The sequence below is a fragment of the Necator americanus genome, chromosome V, assembly GCF_031761385.1.
Source record: "Necator americanus strain Aroian chromosome V, whole genome shotgun sequence".
Classification (NCBI taxonomy): Eukaryota; Metazoa; Nematoda; class Chromadorea; order Rhabditida; family Ancylostomatidae; genus Necator; species Necator americanus.
In genome coordinates this window covers 11,660,460-11,679,533 of record NC_087375.1, presented here as the reverse complement: position 1 = coordinate 11,679,533, position 19,074 = coordinate 11,660,460, and the positions used below count along the sequence as shown (strand labels likewise).

Genomic DNA, 19,074 nt, shown 5'->3' with positions numbered 1-19,074 from the left:
TATAAAATAGTATCCACAAAAGTAAAGAAACCTATGTATCTTATCCTCTTCTTACCGCCTTAGTTTCAGTTACTTGTTTAAACACAGTAATTACTTCCCTATTTTTTAATTTTGTTATTTAGTGCACGAATTATTTATTTATTTATTCACATACACCAATGGTGCACCAGAAAAGAAAAATAAAAAATGGAACACACTTTGTCTGAGTCAGAAAATCATGCAAATAGAAAAAAAAACTGGCAAGCTTTACTAAAACTGAAGCCCAATTTGTTGTCAGAGGAAACTGGCACTGTCTCTAGTTATGTTATTTACCATATTTCATTACTAACTACAAAACTTAGTAATAGGGCGTAACAGCTGAATAAGTGTTGAAATAAATGAAAATGGAACTAACGGGTGATCAAGTGCCCCGAAAATCACCAGGAGACCGACAAGAATTATGGTGAAGTGGAAGAGAAATTCTGGACGAGAGATAAGTTAACATTCCGAACCTCAAACCTCAGTGTCCCTCTAAGACGGATTACGGATTTCACGCACTATTGACGCCATTCGTTGTTTCAAGTAGTAAATCAAAGAGATAAATTAACTACAAGTTCAAATCCAAACGAGTTTCAGTAGCTCTCTTGAATATGGAGCTTCCGTGTTCAAATCTTCGTTGGCTTTTTGCAACCTTTGACCAAGTCCTTTGAGTTTTTACTCACCCTCCGGATGAAGAAAAAGGTAGGAGACAAGAGACGAAAACGAGGCTCAAGAGGAAATAGAGGGAAAGAGGAAAAGAAAGAATTGAATAACAGATCATTTATTGAGGTACGTTTCACGTATCACATCTATCCAAATGCATTAGTGAGTATGAGGGAACAACCTTGAAATGTTAGTGCACCGGAGGAGGAGTGTCAACAGAGTTATAAATAAAGATCATTTAAAACATCCGTACAAGATTAAAATCTTTTAAAACTTAACAACGTGTAACATAAAAAAGTGAAAAGAAAATGACAAAGGGTATTCTACAAAAAAGTGCTAGGACAACTATCACAAAATTCACTTATGTGAGCTATACTTCGAACGTCTTCCTGATCACTTCTTCGGCTTCTTTTGCATGATGTTCACCGATTGCCGTCGCTGTCCATGCTAATTCAGGTCGCCCAGCAAAAATTGGCTGAAATTGGCTATTAGATGAGGTATTAGAGTTATAGATGCAGAGGATCGCCATCACTCTACTTCTCTAACACTCTATAAATCCCACTTTCCTTATCTGCTCCCTTGAAGAAGAAAAAATTCGTGCGTAAAACCTATGAACACGTGCCAGCAGCAACAGCGGCGGGGAATTTTTGCAGAGCGCAAAAAAGAAACACCGCAGCGATAAATAAAACCATCGTTATTCACAAAAAGACGTACTCGAAAATCGAAATGGAGGAAACTGAGCGGAATCGAAAACTCTTTTTTAAAACGCCGCTCGAAAATGGACTAAATGGCTGAGAACGATGTCGGGACCTAGTTTTGTCGCAATAAAGACATCATTAATGAAGAAATTACTGTTCATTTTAGGTGAATTGCAGTAGAACGATAATTCTCAGATGGCGGTCAGATTCACAGAAATCTTTGTTGAGAAAGATTCGGGGATGTGCACCAAAAGAAAACCGTGACTTTCAAAAAACCAAATACATATCAAATTAGGATACATATTCAGTTAGAAATTAATCGAATCTACCGGATTTCATGGTAGAAATCTCGAAGATCAAGAAACATGATCTGTGGTTCAGCAATTACAACTGTTACAGAACAGTACTGATGTGAACAAAAATTTCGCGTGACTGAAAAAATTTAAAAAATATGAGTAGAAACAAAGGACAAAGTTGGTTCCAAAGAAGTTAATTTGGAAAAAGTAGTGGCAAAAAGTTTTTTAACACCTTAACAAAGACAGAAAAATAGTCATAGTAGGCTCTATTTCAATTCCAGAATGTTCCATGAAAATCTCCCGTGTATTCCCCTCTACACCTCATATAAATATAACTTATAAATAACTGTAAAACATTTGAAATTCAGCAGTTACACAATAGAACCACCATGGCTGCATTCACATAAGCTATACACATTTATATCGACAGCGACAATAGGCGCCGCTCTTCAAGAAACCCATAGCAATCGGTTATTGCAGTGTGGAAAAAATCGAACCTACCGAAATTCCAAGCGCATTTTCGAATCGTGGTCGGATAAACGACCAAGCGCCGGCGTTGCGACCTTCTTCTTGAGACCATACGAATTCTGAAAACAGAAAAAGGTAACATATGAGGATTTGGGGAAAAAAATCAACTGGTCCTGGCTTTGATCTCATTTGATTGCTTTTTTGAAAACGACTACTCCATTTATTAACAAGTGAATAAAGACTTATTGCATGACTGCCGGATGCTCTTGGAAAAAAGACAGAAAAAGTTCAATCCCGCCTATATCACTAGAGATTTTCTCAGTTCTCTTCATGTTATGCTCATCCCGACAATGTTTATCACTGTCATTGCGTAATGAAACGCAAATGTGCGTATCAGTCGGCAACCGTTTACTGATAGGGGACGACGACGCACGCAACATGTGTGCATGTGTGCGTAACCTCTTGCCGGTCAATCGGCTAGCGGTCGCTTTGAAGTCTATTTGATAACACTTTTTCCAAACAAACATCGCTCATGGATTTGCGGCTGTGTGAAGAGGGGAAAATACTTTTTGAGTGACAAAAAAAAACATGGGGAAATCTCTCACTTGGGGAAGGGAATTTTTCCTAGTACTGACTCACAAAAAGTCGAGAATTCCACAAATCGATGGACTCATCCCATTATGCATCTTCTACGCACGAAATTCATTTACATAATTGGCATAAAAGCGGCTGTACATACAGTACGTGACCTCGTGAATGGAGGTCGGATTTATACGTACTGGATGAGGAAAATTACGTCTGATAGTTGCTGAGGTTCCACAAATAATTTTTCGGGATATTATTTCCATTATCGAAGAAATTGAAGAAATAAAGTGTCACCTATACTATTTGATATTTTGTTTATTATTTACTTACAGGAGTATTTTAGCCAGAATATTCTAGCAGCTATCAGTAGTTTCTGCTGGTTTTCTGTGAGACGGAAAAGTTTAGTCGGTTCTACTGCAGCATCTACAATTCTCTCTTTTTCATCAATATGATATCAACAAAATTTGTACTTTCAAATGATATGAAAAAACGAAAATTACCAAACAAATTCCTCCCCATCACCCTAGAAACGCCCTTATTTTCCCATTTTATTAAACAATCATCTCAAGAACACCAACGCCATATTTGAGCATCATTAAAGAGCAATAAAAAGAAAATCGACAATCAGTTGTATCTTCATTCCCACAGAGAAACCGGCCACCTAGCATTCACAAAGCGTTGGCGCCCATTTAATATCTATTTTACGACATAATAAACAGTTTTTCTTCGTAACGATGTGAGTTTTGTGTAAACACTTCATGAAAGATGCAACGTCTATCTCAGAAGTCATTTTTTCGACCATTCCTGGAGGGATTTTTGCATTGAACGCATTTTTTTACGATCCTTCACCCGTTGCCGTAACCCTCATTTCATTACCTCGTAAATACCGACAGCACCTGCGCATAAAAAAGAAATTCGCGACCGTAACGCTCGTAACAGATTAGGTAGGTGCAGATGCGTGCTCGGCTGGATAGAGAGCATGTGATCAAAGGAGACGTACACGAGAGACAGACGCATGCAAGATGACTCTACTGCTACACTTAAGTGATCTCAAGCAGTCAAAACACAGCTGGCTAGCTCTAAGATGATTTGGTATTGTTTACTGATATCATCTCTGTACCTAGCAAACGGGTCAATAAAAGGGTCAATTGGCAAAAGAAAAGCAGATGCTGCGCGGAGAAATGGAGGGAAAATCAAGCTAGGGAAAAATTTGGAACTTTTGTTTTAACAAATCTTCCCTATTTAAAAATTGGTTGCTCAAACGTCATTTCTATCAGATCCCTTCTTAACATTTGAACTATTGAAGCAAAAAAAATTATAAAATAAACTAGAAGAAATAAAGGAGAAGTAGTAACTATACATCAGTCTAACGGGGTTTCATATATTCGATCCACAGACTTTTCCGAATTCTGAAAGAACAACCAACTGTTTGAACACTTAATTAGGGTTCAAGGCTGAATGACCAAGAATGGAAGAATAAAACGAATTAATACGGACACTCAAGGATTCAGTAGAAGCTAGAATTTAGTTTTCCGGCAACTCTTCGACAAGTACTCAGAAAACACCAAAATATGGTACTGAACGTTTTAGATTCTGAATAACGTCATAAGGATGCAAAACGCATAATATTAGATAGCGGAAGATCAGAAAACTCTAGAAACTCCCTAAAACTTTAAAAAAAGACCGTATTCAAAAACCAAGAAGTCTCCCCAATTAATTAAAGAATTGAATCAAATACTAGAAAATAATGCAGAAATTTTCTCCAACCGATTTTCCTATACGATAAAATGAATAAAGGAATGTAAAAAAATCAAAAATTCAAAGAAACTCACTTTTCGCATTCGGGTACCGCTTCAGAACCTCTCTGAGATCATGTACAGGGAATGGACAGAGACTCTCGAGACGAACAATAGCTATCGTATCTTTGAGACCTCGTTCATCTCTGGCTTTTTCTACAGCGATCCAGTGTTTGCCAGAAGTTAAAATAACCTGGAAATCACTTGAAGCTTCCCCTCAGCTTAGATTCCACACATTCCACAGACCACACACGAAGGTCACTGCCACCGTAACAAATCACGTCGCGATCACCCCACCTACCTTGGTAACCTTTTCGGGTTTGCATGTGTTGTCGTCGATCACATTCCGAAAGTGCGTTCCTGGTGCAAATTCAGACAAAGAGGAAGCGGCCTGAACAGTCGTTAATCAGTTTCCTGATTCGCTTAGCACAAAACAACAACGAAATTCCACATGTGCGCTGTCGGATTCATCGAACAAAAGTCGCTGGTAATTAGAAATAGACTTCATTGAGGGTGGTCTTCAATAGCGTTTTGTATGGAGACATTTATTTGTTTGTTTATTTTTTCATTGACATGGACACGGAATACAAGCGCGCCAACAGAGAAAAGAAAGAGAAAAAAAATATTTAAAGGAAGAAAAAACACCATAAAGAAAATAGTTCGACTCTTTTACTTCATCTGTCATGATTTTTCAATTATCGCTTTCATTTCTTCTCTATATTTTTTCTTGATTTTTTTACTGTCGAACATTTCAAGAATGAAAAGACCACAGGAATAAACAAGCAGAATGGACATAAATTCGGAATTCGTAGATCTAGAGTTTGTTATCCCTGGAATTGGACCAATAAATCTTTATCCTCATTGGAGGAACATCTCTGGAAGGGTATGATTTGATACCCTTCCAGAGATATTCCTCCAATGAGGAAGAAAGATTTATTGATAATTCTCCCACAAAAACACAATAGATTGTTGCAAAACACCTAGTGTCATTTGATTACTCATTGGTCTTCTAAACAACAAACTATTTCCCAGTTCAAACACTCACGTCCAATCAATAGTTTCTTTTAAGCGCTGCCATAAAGCCATTTTTCTCTCCAATTCCTTGTTCTCAGTTCTAGATTACCCATTTGGACAGCCGTGTTCGACACTTCTACATATAGCCGAACAAAGGCGTCAATGAAAAAGAAACGACAGCGGTATCGACTTTGATCTGTGCGGTGCGCGGAGCTCAGCGCAGCAGTGGTAACCAAACGGACGCCAATCGCCTTCCGCAATAACAGGAAAGACGAGGGCATCGCTTCGGTCTCAATGAGATGCGATCAGCTGACGCTTCCCTATAGCACCAAGCAACGATGATGATCACATTGAATCTCCGGCTAACTAACGCAATTCGTGCAAAATGTGAGGTCATTCGGGGAGGGGCCGTCCCCATATGATTTTTGAAAATTTTCATTTGAAAAAAGTGCGCATATATAGCATGCGCAATGAAATAAGATGTAAAATAAGTGTAGCAAAAGAGCAAAGAAAAAATAGAAATGAAAGGCCAAAAAAGCAGCGCTCCGAAGCATTCCAAGTGCAAGCAAAAAAAAAAGCAAAAAAAAAAGGTCAAATTCGAAAAAAAAATGGACAAGAAAATACCTTCGGATGTCGGAGCAGCATCTTAGGAGCAACAACGATTAGTGGCTTTCGATAGTTGGGGATAACCTGAAGCATATTAATTTTGCAAAGAAATTTCCATATTAGAAAAGTCTTGAGAAAGTGAGGTCTTTTTCCTCAATTCTCTGTCAATTAACAGACTCAAACAAGAATCTAATTTAAAAAAAAATAAGATGAATCACGAGGGAAAAGCAATGACTGTCTCAAATTTGAAATTTTGCTAGTAACTACATATTTCTCGAAATCGGAAGAAGTGTTTAAAAGGAGGATCATTACACCTCCTTCTGTTTTCTTGCAGTCCTGAAAAAGTAAATCAACCACAAATAGAGAAATCATATCTTTTCACAAGTGCTATATCCGCACACAAATACATTCACTTTTGTTGAAATTTTTATTAACTTATCAAAATCTCTTCAAGTGAAATTTAATGAAAATCAAAAGGAAAGTAAATTGAAGTTGGCCGCGTAGGGACATCCCAAAGGATTGATCAACGCCGTGTACTTTATCCTTTATTTAAATTTCCCATGGAATAATATATCTAATAATTATTTCTCTTTACTGTCTATTCCCGACTATTCTACTAATTTCTTTCAGCTATTTTATTTATTTTCGAAACCTCTTTCCCATCTGTAAAACACTTCTTTTTTCAGAATTTTTTTTCGGGAACAAAAATCCCAGAGTCGCGTCCAAAATTTCCTCTACTATTCAAACAATGGGAAATTTCGGATCTCATATCTGCGCTATACGAATTTCTAATGATCGTTCCTATTAACGACGTGCGCATTCTTCGAACTCATCGATGTCACTCATTTCACGTTAGGCTAATCGAGATTGATGTTTTATACGTTGTGTGAAACTGGTTGTCAGCGGCGCTCCTATTCGCCGAATCCTCACAATTTCTCATCATATCAAACCGTCAGCTGAAATCACCATTGTAACGATGGCGATTATTTAAATCACGTTCAATCATCAGCAGCTCGCTACGTCTGCCGTCCCGAGCTATTATCACAGCTACTGCGCCTGCTAATGGACGATTCATTCGTGCGATAGGCCCGAATTCGGAGAGAAGCGATGCAAAATAAGGCGACTCCAACCTAATTAAGGCTTCAATTTCAACGTATAATTTAAATACAGATTCTTACCACCTTCAAAAATCCGTTGTGACTCACATTTAGTTTTTATGCAAAGAATAAATAGAAATGAAGCACCAAAACGTGAAAAATAAAAGACTTTAAAGATTTTCCATAGTTTTATTAGATAGTTCAGTTGACTTTTTATCCCTCCAGTTGACTCTCGGCTGGATTTATATATCAAATTAATTAAATTAAAGTGTGGAAGTATCGATAATCAGATCTCATATAACTTTGCTTTGTGAATACCAAGAGAGTACACCTGTCTGAATCCTGTAATGATCCGCGAATTATAGTGCTTGAATAAAGATAAACCGAGATGACTTTGAAAAAAAAATCAGGAAAAAATAGAAAGATTGTACTTTGCTTTCCAAACAAATCCTAGATGAAGCAGAGCCTATATGCCGACACAGTGCACTCTTTAACCACCCATTAAATATATCTGCCTACTTTTTTTACATTATTCTCTTTAACTTCAGGGTGACTTCCAAGAAAAAAACCGAAGAAAAAGAAGGAAATCTCCCAATATCTATGTCCCATCATTTGAAGAAAAAAAATAAGAGCGAATTTTCTCATAACATACTGAAAGGAAACAGAGGATTAGAAAAAAGAGAGTAGAAAAGAAGATAAAGAAAATGAATGTCTTTTTATAAATGTTGTCTCTTCTCTCTTCCCCTTTCTACTTTTTATCCACTTTTACTTACTTTACTTTTCCCTTCTATGAAAGCAAATTTTTGCAGGTTTTTGCAGATTGACATAAACATGTCGTATAGCATCACTCCTACAACAACATGGCCTAAATAAACAGATATGTGAATTTTAGCAGTGGTGGCACTTCAATCACATTTGTTTAGCTGCAAATGTTGACCTATAACATCGGATGGAACATGTTTACAGCGATATCATAGAACAACTGTACAAACTATCGAACTCTTGGTAGTGAAGAGCGCCAAATATGAAACGTGCAACGAAAACGAAAACGAGTGCTGTGGAATAAATGCTTTGGGGACCACAAAAAAGGATTTCTTTTGAAATATCACAGAAAAAAAGAGTAAAAGAAAAACCCCTTTAAAACCTCTCTTCTGAACCCACAACAAGCGCAAATTTTCCACAAGTTCCTTTTTCTTGCCATTTTTCTTGTAGATTTAGCTCTTACAAAGACAGACGAGTCTTTACTAGTTTTGAAAATTAATAACAATTTTATCAACACAAGTTTCAAAAAATGGAAATATACCTGACCTGCCTTCTGAGAAGATGAAAATACTGTGCTGAAGTGGTGGGATTCGCAACTCGGAGATTGATATTCTCTCCATCAACTGGTATTTGATCTTCATGAGAGTCACACAGTTGAAGGAATCTATATCGAATAGAAGAAATAGAAGAAAACATTCCTTTTTTGAACAATCTTTCAAAAAAAAATCTTGTTGAGAAATTTCCACACCTTTCCATTCTGCAAGTACTATGTTCTGGACCCATACCGTCGATTCCATGAGGGAGTAGTAAGGTTAAACCAGACTGAGTCAGCCATTTGCCTTTAAAAAATGGTTTTCACATACAGAGCAAGTTTTTACAGACCAGATCCTCTGAAAAAAAAGAGCTGCGTAGACCAAATTCATACAGTAGCTTTCTGCCAAACTTCCAAGAACATAAATCTTTAGAAAATGCATAGCCATCAATTTTCAATGTCCATATCCAACACCAGGTGGATGAACGCATCCTAACGGATCAACGGACCTTAGATTGTCATACATATTCTGTAGAACTTTGTTCGCAGATAAATCCATAACGCAATGGAAATATATATCCATTATTTCTTCTAGCATTGGAAATGTTTATGCAACTAATAGTTAGGTCCCATAGGGAAGTACCACTGCACCAAATTTGCGATACCAAACCAAACGAATAGTGCTGAATAGCAAGGTTGGAAAAGAAGTCCCCGATGGTTTTATTCCCACGCTATTTGTTCTCCAAATATGATGACGAATATTTTGGAAACTTGGTGGCTTAGGGAACTATCGGGACCGCGGATCACTAGAAAAATCGAATGTAACTCACCTTCAGCGCTGGCAATGAATGTGTCGATGATAATCTGAGCTCCATTGAAGAAATCCCCAAACTGAGCTTCCCAAACGCAAAGCCGTCGTGGGTTCTCGATCGAGTAGCCGAACTCAAATCCTAGTATTGCTTCTTCCGATAAAAGGTTGTTAGCAATCTGAAGCGGAGTGAGTTTTGGAACGGAAAAACTGCAATACATACCTAGAAATTCATTTAACATGAAGAAGAAAACCGTTTTTCAAAGCTATTCAAGGATTTTCTACTCCATCCTCACCTCCAAGAAACCTGTCTGATTGTCGGTAATAGAATTTAATGGGATATGTGTTTGATCCGTATCATTGTCAACTAACATGGCATGTCTGCAAATATAATTGGCAACAATTTCGGGTAAAACAGGATATTTCTCTCACAAGAGAAAAAGAGCAACAGAAACACACCGAAAACTAAATGTAGCCCGTCCAACATCTTGGCCACTGATTCGAACATCATTTCCTTCCAGTAGCAGTGATCCGAAGGCCAGTGCCTAGAATTTTATGTGGTCCTGTGTTGTTTAGGGTCGTTACATCAAGCCACACCAACCTCAGCGGTTCCCCAGTCAATATTCTCCCCTGCCACCATTTTCTGGATCCTTGCTTCACAATGTGTTTTTTGTAAATGAGGATGAACTGTCTGAAATGAGTCAAAGATGTATTTTTTCAAAGGAATTCCACGCTTTCTCGACTTGGGAAAATGGTAAAATAAGTCTGAAGTCGAAACTTTCTACGTATTCGAGATAATAAGGTGATGAAACAAAAGTGAATAGCAAAATAAGGATGAGAAATAAAGTTAGAACTTACAAATCCTTCAGGAACCTTGACTGATGCTGCCCCAACGTACTTCAGCAGGCTCACGTCGCAACCAGTCGCCCATTTTTGAACCTCAGCCGGCGCCTGGATAAATCCTTTCCAGTTTCCTTCAAGATGTTTTGCACTGAAAAAGAATTTTAAGGGAATAAAGCCCAATATTTATCCCGAATCACCAAACAATAAACAAATAACAAAAAACAAAAAGTGAGATGACAATCAGCTATGACCTTCTGGTCCTTTTTTTCGAAGACTGCGCTGTAGCGCCAAGTTTTCATACTAATACGCGGTAAATCCCTCACTCTCGAACATTCCTTTTCAATTTTTTTTTGTGACTTTACTGACTAACTACATTATGACAATGTCAAAACTTAAAGAAAAGACTGGCACTGTTACCGCTGCCCCGATTTAGACTAATAATTCCCTAAAGAAAAAATAAGTACACTAAAAATCAAATTAATCAACTAATTCCTTAAAAGATTAATAAAAAAAAACATACAGAAAGCAAGTAGATGACACTGAATTTACTCTTCCTATCTCAAATTTATAGAAACATTTCGATATGACTCATTTTCCACGCTAAAATAATACAGAAATAAACAGTAACTCCATGTGTGACTTTCGATAAACCTCGGCATTTTGATGCTTCAATAATTGTTTTCTTTAGTAGAGCCGGACACGAGGTTGTTATAATCCTTTATTCGCGGCTAACATTTCGGCAATATCGCCTTCTTCAGAGCCTGAATAGCCACGAATAAAGGATTATAACAACCTCGTGTCCGGTTCTATTAAAGAAAACAATTATTATACAGTACTCTTTTTCTTTGACGTGCCTCTTCTCATTCCCTTGATCTCTTCTTCATCTTTTTTTTCTGCTTATTTTTCCAATTTATTTTGTTGTTCCTACCCCAAACCAACGTATTAAAAAAAAACAGAAAAGAAAACAACTTACACAGGTGGTGTTGAATCAATCGTTTTAAACGCTTCCATCATTTTTGCGGAATGTGCTTCTTTTTCGGCCTTGACATCATCTTCTGTCAGCAAACCTTCATAAATAAGTTCATCAGCATATTGGCGAGGTACCGAATCACGGCTTTCGATAATCTGAATAGAGCGCAGATAAACTCAGGGGGATATCATAAATTCGAAAAAAAAAATGCTGTCCACGGGCCAAAATCCTTTCCAATCAGACCGAGGTTGGCAGATTTCGGATTATGCGATGCTTGTGTAATGCATCACTATGTTAAACTTATTCCACTGTTCCATAATTCACAAATCTCATCATATCTCATTTTACTCACTGATTCACTCACTTACTAACACGATCTCACTCACTGCTCGTTTTACTTGTGCGAAATTTGTTGGGAATCTCAATAAAATAGGAAAGAATGACATAACAAAAAAGCCTGTGTGATTAAGTGATGGACCTGGCACCTCAGCTAATCACACAGTTACATTTAAAAAAAGGGGAATAGCACGTACGTTTAGTCTCAGTTAACACTGATCCAACACAAGTAAAAAAAAGGATTTGTGGATTTGTGGCTTCATCTTTGGAAATGAGAAGTTGAAGAGAAATATAAACTAGAGCGGGCACTTGGGTGGTGATTTTCGTCGTAAAAATCCAAATGTGTCTAGATTTCTGGAATATTTCAGTACCTTATGAAAGCTCTGTATATATTCCCAGTCTACTTCAAGAAAAGTACCTCGATTATCGATGGAGATCAGATTTTAACAAGATCGAGGCTGGCAGGTGAGCGCAGGGACGGCGAACCTCCTTAGGATACAATTTATCGCCAGTTGCTTTGGTGAGGCAACGTTGGAGAGGTGTTTGAGAATCAGCGGAAGCCTCCTTACTAGCAGGCGGTGGCAATTTCCAGTCTACTTAAAGCCCGGACCTTTCACGCTCCCATTGCCGCCCGGGTCTTTCTGGGAGGAGGAAAACGACAAGCTGCCGGAGATTTAGGTTCGAGAAGCGGATGGAGATTGTGCGTACTTAAGTTGTTCAAGACTGCTAATTTTTTGAAATATTTGCAACAGAGACACGAAAACCTAATAGAACTAAACTAGAACATAAACTATTTCAATTGTAATGGTAATATAATTTTAATTAGAAATTATCTATAACCATATCTAAACGTTTGCACTTACTCTGTACATAATGGGTTGCGTAAACGATGGATCATCCAACTCATTATGTCCCCAACGTCGATAACACTGCATATTGATGAAGATATCCTTGCGGAACTTGTCACGATAAGCCATCGCCAGACGGGTTGCTTTGACAACCTCCTGGATCAGGCAAATAAGGTCGTTTGTCATATACAGAGCAAACATTAATAGAAATTAATGAGCACCACATGCAAAATGCTTACTTCTGGATGGTCTCCATTAACGTGGATAACTGGATACTCGAAAGCCTTTGCAATATCTGAAAGCTATTTATGAAATCTGCATAATTACTTATTCTACATTATTTATTCCAATCGAATATCAGAAATAATAAGGAATAAGGAAAAATTATTAGATTAGAGAAAGAAAAGAAGAAATTTGCTATTTTTTTTTCTTTATAAGTGTAATGAACCTGTATTGAAATGTAACATTCAATTACAGATATCACAGTTACATGGGAAGGTTGGCGTTCACACTATCTCTCGCTGTTTCTATGAAAATCAGAAAATTTGCCAGAAAATACCGAAAACAGGGAAAAAATGCATGTCTGTCTCTAAAAACAGGGCACTAAAATAATGAAACTGCAGCAAAATGATTTGAGCCAACGAATATTGCAAATCCAAAAGAATTGCAATGGTTGGAACTTTTAGGAATTACCACAGAACTTTTCTGATGGTTTCCGGATGAATTCTGACTGCATGCTGGGGTTCTGCGAAAATTCCACACAGTAGAATACCGCATTTAAGAACACGGATCTATTGTATAGGAACCCGGTATTTGTCTGACTACAGTTAGCGCAACATTCTTCACTTGCCTGTACAGTGAGTTGATGATCTTCCAATGTGAGCTTCAGCAGTGAACGCTACTTGATTGTTAGTGACCAGATGGATTGTACCACCGAGTCTAAAATGAGGAGCCTGACTTAGGCATATCGATTCCCATACGATGCCCTGAAAATCACACGCATGAATCCAAAAAGTTTGCAGTCACTCAAAAACTAACCTGCCCAGTAAATGCACCATCACCATGAACAAGTACTGTCAATACTCCATCGCCAGTTCTGGCAGAACGATCTTTGGAATAATCACCAACTCCTAGAGACCTGAAATAACACTGTTACTTATCTGACGTATTAAAGGTTCCCCAACCTAATCAGAAATTTCCAATACCTGGCTCTTCCACGAGCTTTTCCCATGGCTACTGGATTTACCGCCTCTAGATGGGAAGGATTCGGTAACATTGAGATATGTACAGTACCTTCGGCCGATTTGTGATCAAAAGAAGACGCTGAAAAAACCAGGAACACTGATATTGATTAATGACCAATGAAAATGAATTGAATTCGGGTGAGGCCTATTTCCAAACGATCTCCCCACTCTTCCGCGAAAAATTGGAGCAACCAGCTGCCTAATCCGAATGTCAGATACACGTAAATAATAAGTCCGCAATCGAAGAAGAAACGAATGTAGTGTAGAAACAAACAATATTACTGTTAACCGAAAAACCAACTCAAATGCGACAGCACGTCGCCAGATCCTTGAACGTCTTCCGGAAATTCAGGCTTTCCTTTCATCTACAAATGGTTGACTAAAACAAGAATCAACCACAAAATTCGTTTTAAACCACAAAATTAAACACCAAAAAAGCTAACCACAAAATTCGTTTTAAATCAACTTACCAAAGATGTTTGCAGAAAAGTCAAAGAAAGTTAACTAACCTTCCGGAACATCTGTACTACTGGGAATTGCATCATTTCAGACAGCAAATTGAGACGACCACGATGAGCAATTCCAATGAATATCTGAGAAAAAAAAACTAAAATGATCGTATCCCTAACCCTCTGTCACTCTCTCTAATCCTAAAATTAATGCTACAAAGTCTTTTTAGCTATGATTATTATAATTATTCTGTGTGAATGGCTTCTCAGTGAGAAAAAAACACGACAAAAATTACTCACCTGCTGGATATCTCTCTCCGGTGCCGAGTCAAACACTTCCGAAAAGAATCCATACATCGCTTCGGCGCCCTCGCTGCCATATCTTTTCACTGTTGGAAACTTTAGTGCCAAGAAATGGTCAAAATTCTGGAAAGCGTTCACGTATTTTCTAACTCCACAATAGTTTTTACAGTACACACCAATCCATACCTCACACTTGAGCATCAACTTAGCTAGCTTGACTCGGTCTTCACTGTTAATTTGGTCAGCAACGGCACTTTCAAAGTTTTGAGCAAGCCACTGTCGCTCCTCCCAATTCTAAGAACAAACATTATGTTTAAGAAAATACAAAGGTTCCAGAGGAAAAAAAGTAAATTTATTTTTTGTATTTTAAGCGAAAGGAGATTAAAACAATTAGTTTTGCTGTGTACGTATGATAAATACCCACGTTAATATGCATAAATTCTATCGCCATTGGTCCACAATAGATTAGTCGGAGCTGCTCTGCAAGATCATTCAGACTGAGATCCTTTTCCGGCAGAACATCATGAGGTGAGAGACCATAAACTTCAGGGTTCAGCTCGGGAACACTACAATAACATGAAGTAAATCTTTATTCATATTTCAAAGAGTTTATAACAAAAAATGCAAAGATGAAAAATGTTGAAAATTCTACAACTTTAATGTAAACTCACTCCTTTGTTGGTTGTAACCCAAGCGGATCAAGTTGAGCTTGTAAGTATCCGTATCGTCGAAAGGCATTTATCAAATGCACTCTTTGGCTATCTTCTGGTCTCATGCTGCCTGAAAACATTTCTGAGCTCAAAAAACAAGAAAAAAAAGTACGACTGAAAAAGGTCGAAGAACAGGAAATCTTTTCAAGCCTTACAATCCGTTAAACAGATAAATTCTAGGAGGCTTCTAATAAAACAAACTGACCTTCTGGTAAAAAGGCGCTCTTTGGTGGGTCCGGTAAGTGACCGAATTCGGTTGCACCGGCATGATAGGCACGATATGATACTCCTGAACTTTCAAAGTAGAAAGCAAAGAATTAGGCAACTCACTGAAATTTTTGGAAATAGACTGCACAGGACTTGTTGCAGGAAATTGTAGAGAAATTTTCGCTATTTGAAGAAAATTCTCGGATTCGTACATATCTGGATACCGATATCCCAACACCAAAAACCCATCTGCCATTATTGTTTGCTGTTCGCGACCTTCTTGGTCGACGATTATTTACATACCTTCATAAGGCAACGGCTACTGCACGCACCATACTTCCCGCAAACTGTCACAACCTTTCCGGTACGTCTTCTTCATGTCTCCACTTCACTAACCCTAGTGTTTTGATTTTCCGTCTATCTATCATTACTATATTAAGGCTATTCCATTTTCTAACCTAAAAATGTCTTCAACGGCTCTTTCAAAACTGGGAGGGTAGAATGCTATCTCTTCCCCGCACTAATTATTTCAGATGCATTTTTTCAGAGTCACCGCGAAAACAGAAGAAAATAGATAATAGAAAATAGATGTAGTTACTAGAAACAAAGTAAACATATAAGTAGAGTACATAAGTAAATATACACAGCAAATCAAATACTCCCAGCCGGGCAAAAAAAAACTAGAACTCTTCGGAACTGTCTAAAAATATTACCATTTATTTTCAAGTGAGGCCAGATCGACACAAACGTCAGCAGAAAAACTTATTTAGTCGGAAGTGAATGGTCAACAGTAATGTAATATTATTGAGTGATACATGTAGTTTACCTAGAAGCGCTCAGGAAATTAGCTTTCAGACCTCGTAAATAAACGGCGAAAGGATTGGCGCGCAATCGAATGTTCTAGAATTGAAGTTATTTCAAAGAACATCACGTAATTGTCCTGACAATAACTGCGTTAATTACTTTTTTTGTCCCATCCAGCAATTTGAATCTCCGCTAAATGGGCTATTAGCAGCTGTAATATCAAAAGTAAGGAATAATTTTTAAAAAAACTAAGTTCTTCAAGACGAAAAATTCAGAAGAAAATTAAAATTTAAAAAATTAAAACTAAAAATATATCTACGATCAACCTCTTGCTTCCAGCAAATTAAGATAAAGGGATTTTCGCAAACGAAGTCCCACACAGGCAACTATTCTCATTTACTATTATACCCTTCCAAAACCTTAAGAACGGAGCACTGGTAAAAAAGGGACCTGGGAATGTTCACTAAAGGTGCAGAAGATTATGAAAGGAACTTTTATTACTACCGGGAATACTAAATATTTTCGCACTACCCTTTTCTTTCCTTTTCTTAAGGCCCGGTTAGATCTTCAGAGCTTTTCTAGAGGCAAAACCTATGCGTGGACAAGTATTTTTTCCTAAGCGCGCTCTAACATTTTCTTTAGGGGAAGAGGGGAAGGCGGATGAGGTGAACTTTCCTATGCTTACACTTTCATATGATTCGACGTTTTTCGAAGCGAAAGTTCTTCTCATTTCTTCTCTTCATAACGTAAGTTTTAGGTCGTGGGGTCCGACAATGTTTACTATTCACGTGGGTGTCGCCAGTGCGGCTTTTCGTGAATGGTTGCATTTCTTCAAAGCACCATTCTCCGGTGAGTTTGTCGAATTCGAACGGGATACTAATCAACTAATAATGGAAATGGAGATGGAAGAAATGTGGTCTGAACCTTCATCAAGACGAGATCCGCCCACTTTGTTGAGGAATAACAGGTAGGTACAGTATGTAGTTGACTTTGGTAAGTCATTGAGTCTCATAACTTCTGACATTGCTAACATAATTGCATGCCCTTTCTCAACTACTCTCAATTAAACAAACTTTCCGAATAGTGGTTTTTCTTCAAGACAGTCATAAGACGTAGTACGGCCAAATATTTGCACAAGAAGCTCGAAAACAAGACGAGGTAACGACGGCGTGACAGCTCTCAAACAAACGCAAAACAGTGCTTATCGATCACTTCTGGACCTTAGAATTCAGCCGACAACAAGTGATAGAAAGCAAAGAAACAAAATAGTGTTCAATCATTTGCAGAAAAATGCCACAACCACTCAGCGAGAAGGATCGTTCATATATAGCAGCAATAATTTTGTGAGTCCTATTCTTCTTTTACAAATGTATGCCGATTGTTCTAGTGTTTATAGAACTTTTTTCTTCATGATGGTTCCCATTTTAAACTATTTTCTTTTTTTTCCCGAGTAAGATGTTCTAAAGTGGTACGCAGTGTTGCAAATTGCTAATATGCAGTTTTGAAGGAAATCTGTGATTTTTACAATGTTTAACAATTTATTATGGAAAAAGTAGAAGAACAAACCACTACAATCAGTCGTTTCACACTTGAACTCATCCCATCATAAAAGACCGCAAAATTTGACTGACTGTTTTGATTGAGTATTTTCCTGCTATTCTTTACTCTTTCATATTATTTTCTTGCCATTTAAAAATACTGTCAAGCTATTATATTATCTTATCTAAGTAGTTCAAGTTTCTACACCTTGAAGTCAACTTTTTCCACCAAATTTGATATAGTCGGGTGGAAACGACCTGAAGCCTGGTGCAGATGCGTAAGCGGATGAGGTTGAAGTGATTACGATCGATGTGGAACTCGCTAGCTTCATCGCGCTGCTTCGAGCGCAAGCGCTTACGCAACTGCATCAGACTTCATGTCCGTCACCGTGGGACCCATTCCAGCCCATTTTATCGTTTCGTTCTGCCAATGCACCAATCTGAATATTGCAGTTTTTCATCATAACTCGTAAAAAAAGGTGCAACATGACTTTTTTGTATCTCTCTCTATCAATGCCAAAACGTCTTAAAATAGGCAACCTCATGTACGTTAGGTAGCTTATTTTTCACAAATATTCATTTGAGAAAATGACCTTATTTCAAACACTTGCAATATTCAAGCTTCCCTACTAATTTAGAAAAGCTAGATTTTTTTTTCAGAACATGGACTTTTTTCAGAACATTTTTCATTGCAACATGGATATTTCAGCACTACGGTCTTGGCCATCGCACTTATCGTCATAGCAATCGTGATGTTCGCCTACATTTTATAAGAATACACAAGAACAATGCTGTAGGAATCGGAATCATCCAAAGGATCCCCGAAAAGGAAGTCTCTACGGGTTGTGCCGGCTTTCGACTTGATGAGCAGTGCTCATTACGAATGCAATAGTTGCTTCATTTTGCATGTACGCTACCACATTTGCAATGTATGTATGTACACAAGGCACATAATATTTTACATCAATACCTCATTTACCCTAGAAACTATCGAAAGCGTGAGCATCTTGGCCGTAGTTACACAACAAAATAATTTAATACCAGGAAACTAGTAAAGCGGAACTCCTGCGGCAATTTGAAACAAAATTATTGCTGTAACTAAACGCGAGTCTTCGCAACTGTTCTCTGAGTGAATTGTCTTAAAATTCACTTCTCCGGTTATTCCAATGCTTTTCCCGTTGTAGTTTAGTTACTCAACTGCTTTGAAGCTATACATTATTTTTATTGAGATTTCCAACTCTTAGTCGACAAGGACAGAGGGTGCGATAGCAACACTGGATCGCGCTGAGAACTGTAGCTTGGTTTCATAGGGTCTTTGCTAAAGATTAGCAGAAAGACTCTAAGAAAAACTTCAAGTTTAGAACAGAAATGTTGAAAGTTGACAGGTTGAAAAAACACAGCCCACTATACTCACCACAGCACCGTAGACCTCGCTGAATTCCTCGAATTCTTGCTAGCATTGTCGCCTATTCTGAATTG

The 19,074-nt window shown here is 37.8% G+C and overlaps 1 protein-coding gene across 1 annotated transcript; it reads right to left on the bottom strand.

The window, feature by feature from the left end:
- Nucleotides 1–1,051: 1,051 nt before the first annotated feature.
- RB195_013575 (uncharacterized protein) lies at nucleotides 1,052–19,055 on the bottom strand (the record flags this gene model as incomplete). The annotated part of the gene is made up of 26 exons (XM_064203464.1): nucleotides 1,052–1,156; nucleotides 2,177–2,262; nucleotides 4,561–4,717; nucleotides 4,826–4,915; nucleotides 6,163–6,228; nucleotides 8,550–8,667; nucleotides 8,752–8,842; nucleotides 9,366–9,522; nucleotides 9,640–9,724; nucleotides 9,803–9,888; nucleotides 9,945–10,034; nucleotides 10,202–10,334; nucleotides 11,160–11,311; nucleotides 12,356–12,496; nucleotides 12,580–12,635; nucleotides 13,191–13,326; nucleotides 13,379–13,478; nucleotides 13,546–13,663; nucleotides 13,886–13,949; nucleotides 14,094–14,177; nucleotides 14,334–14,459; nucleotides 14,523–14,630; nucleotides 14,761–14,902; nucleotides 15,008–15,116; nucleotides 15,252–15,335; nucleotides 19,010–19,055. The coding sequence occupies 26 exons, from the start codon at nucleotides 19,053–19,055 to the stop codon at nucleotides 1,052–1,054; spliced, it is 2,730 nt and encodes a 909-aa protein (XP_064059345.1).
- Nucleotides 19,056–19,074: the final 19 nt, after the last annotated feature.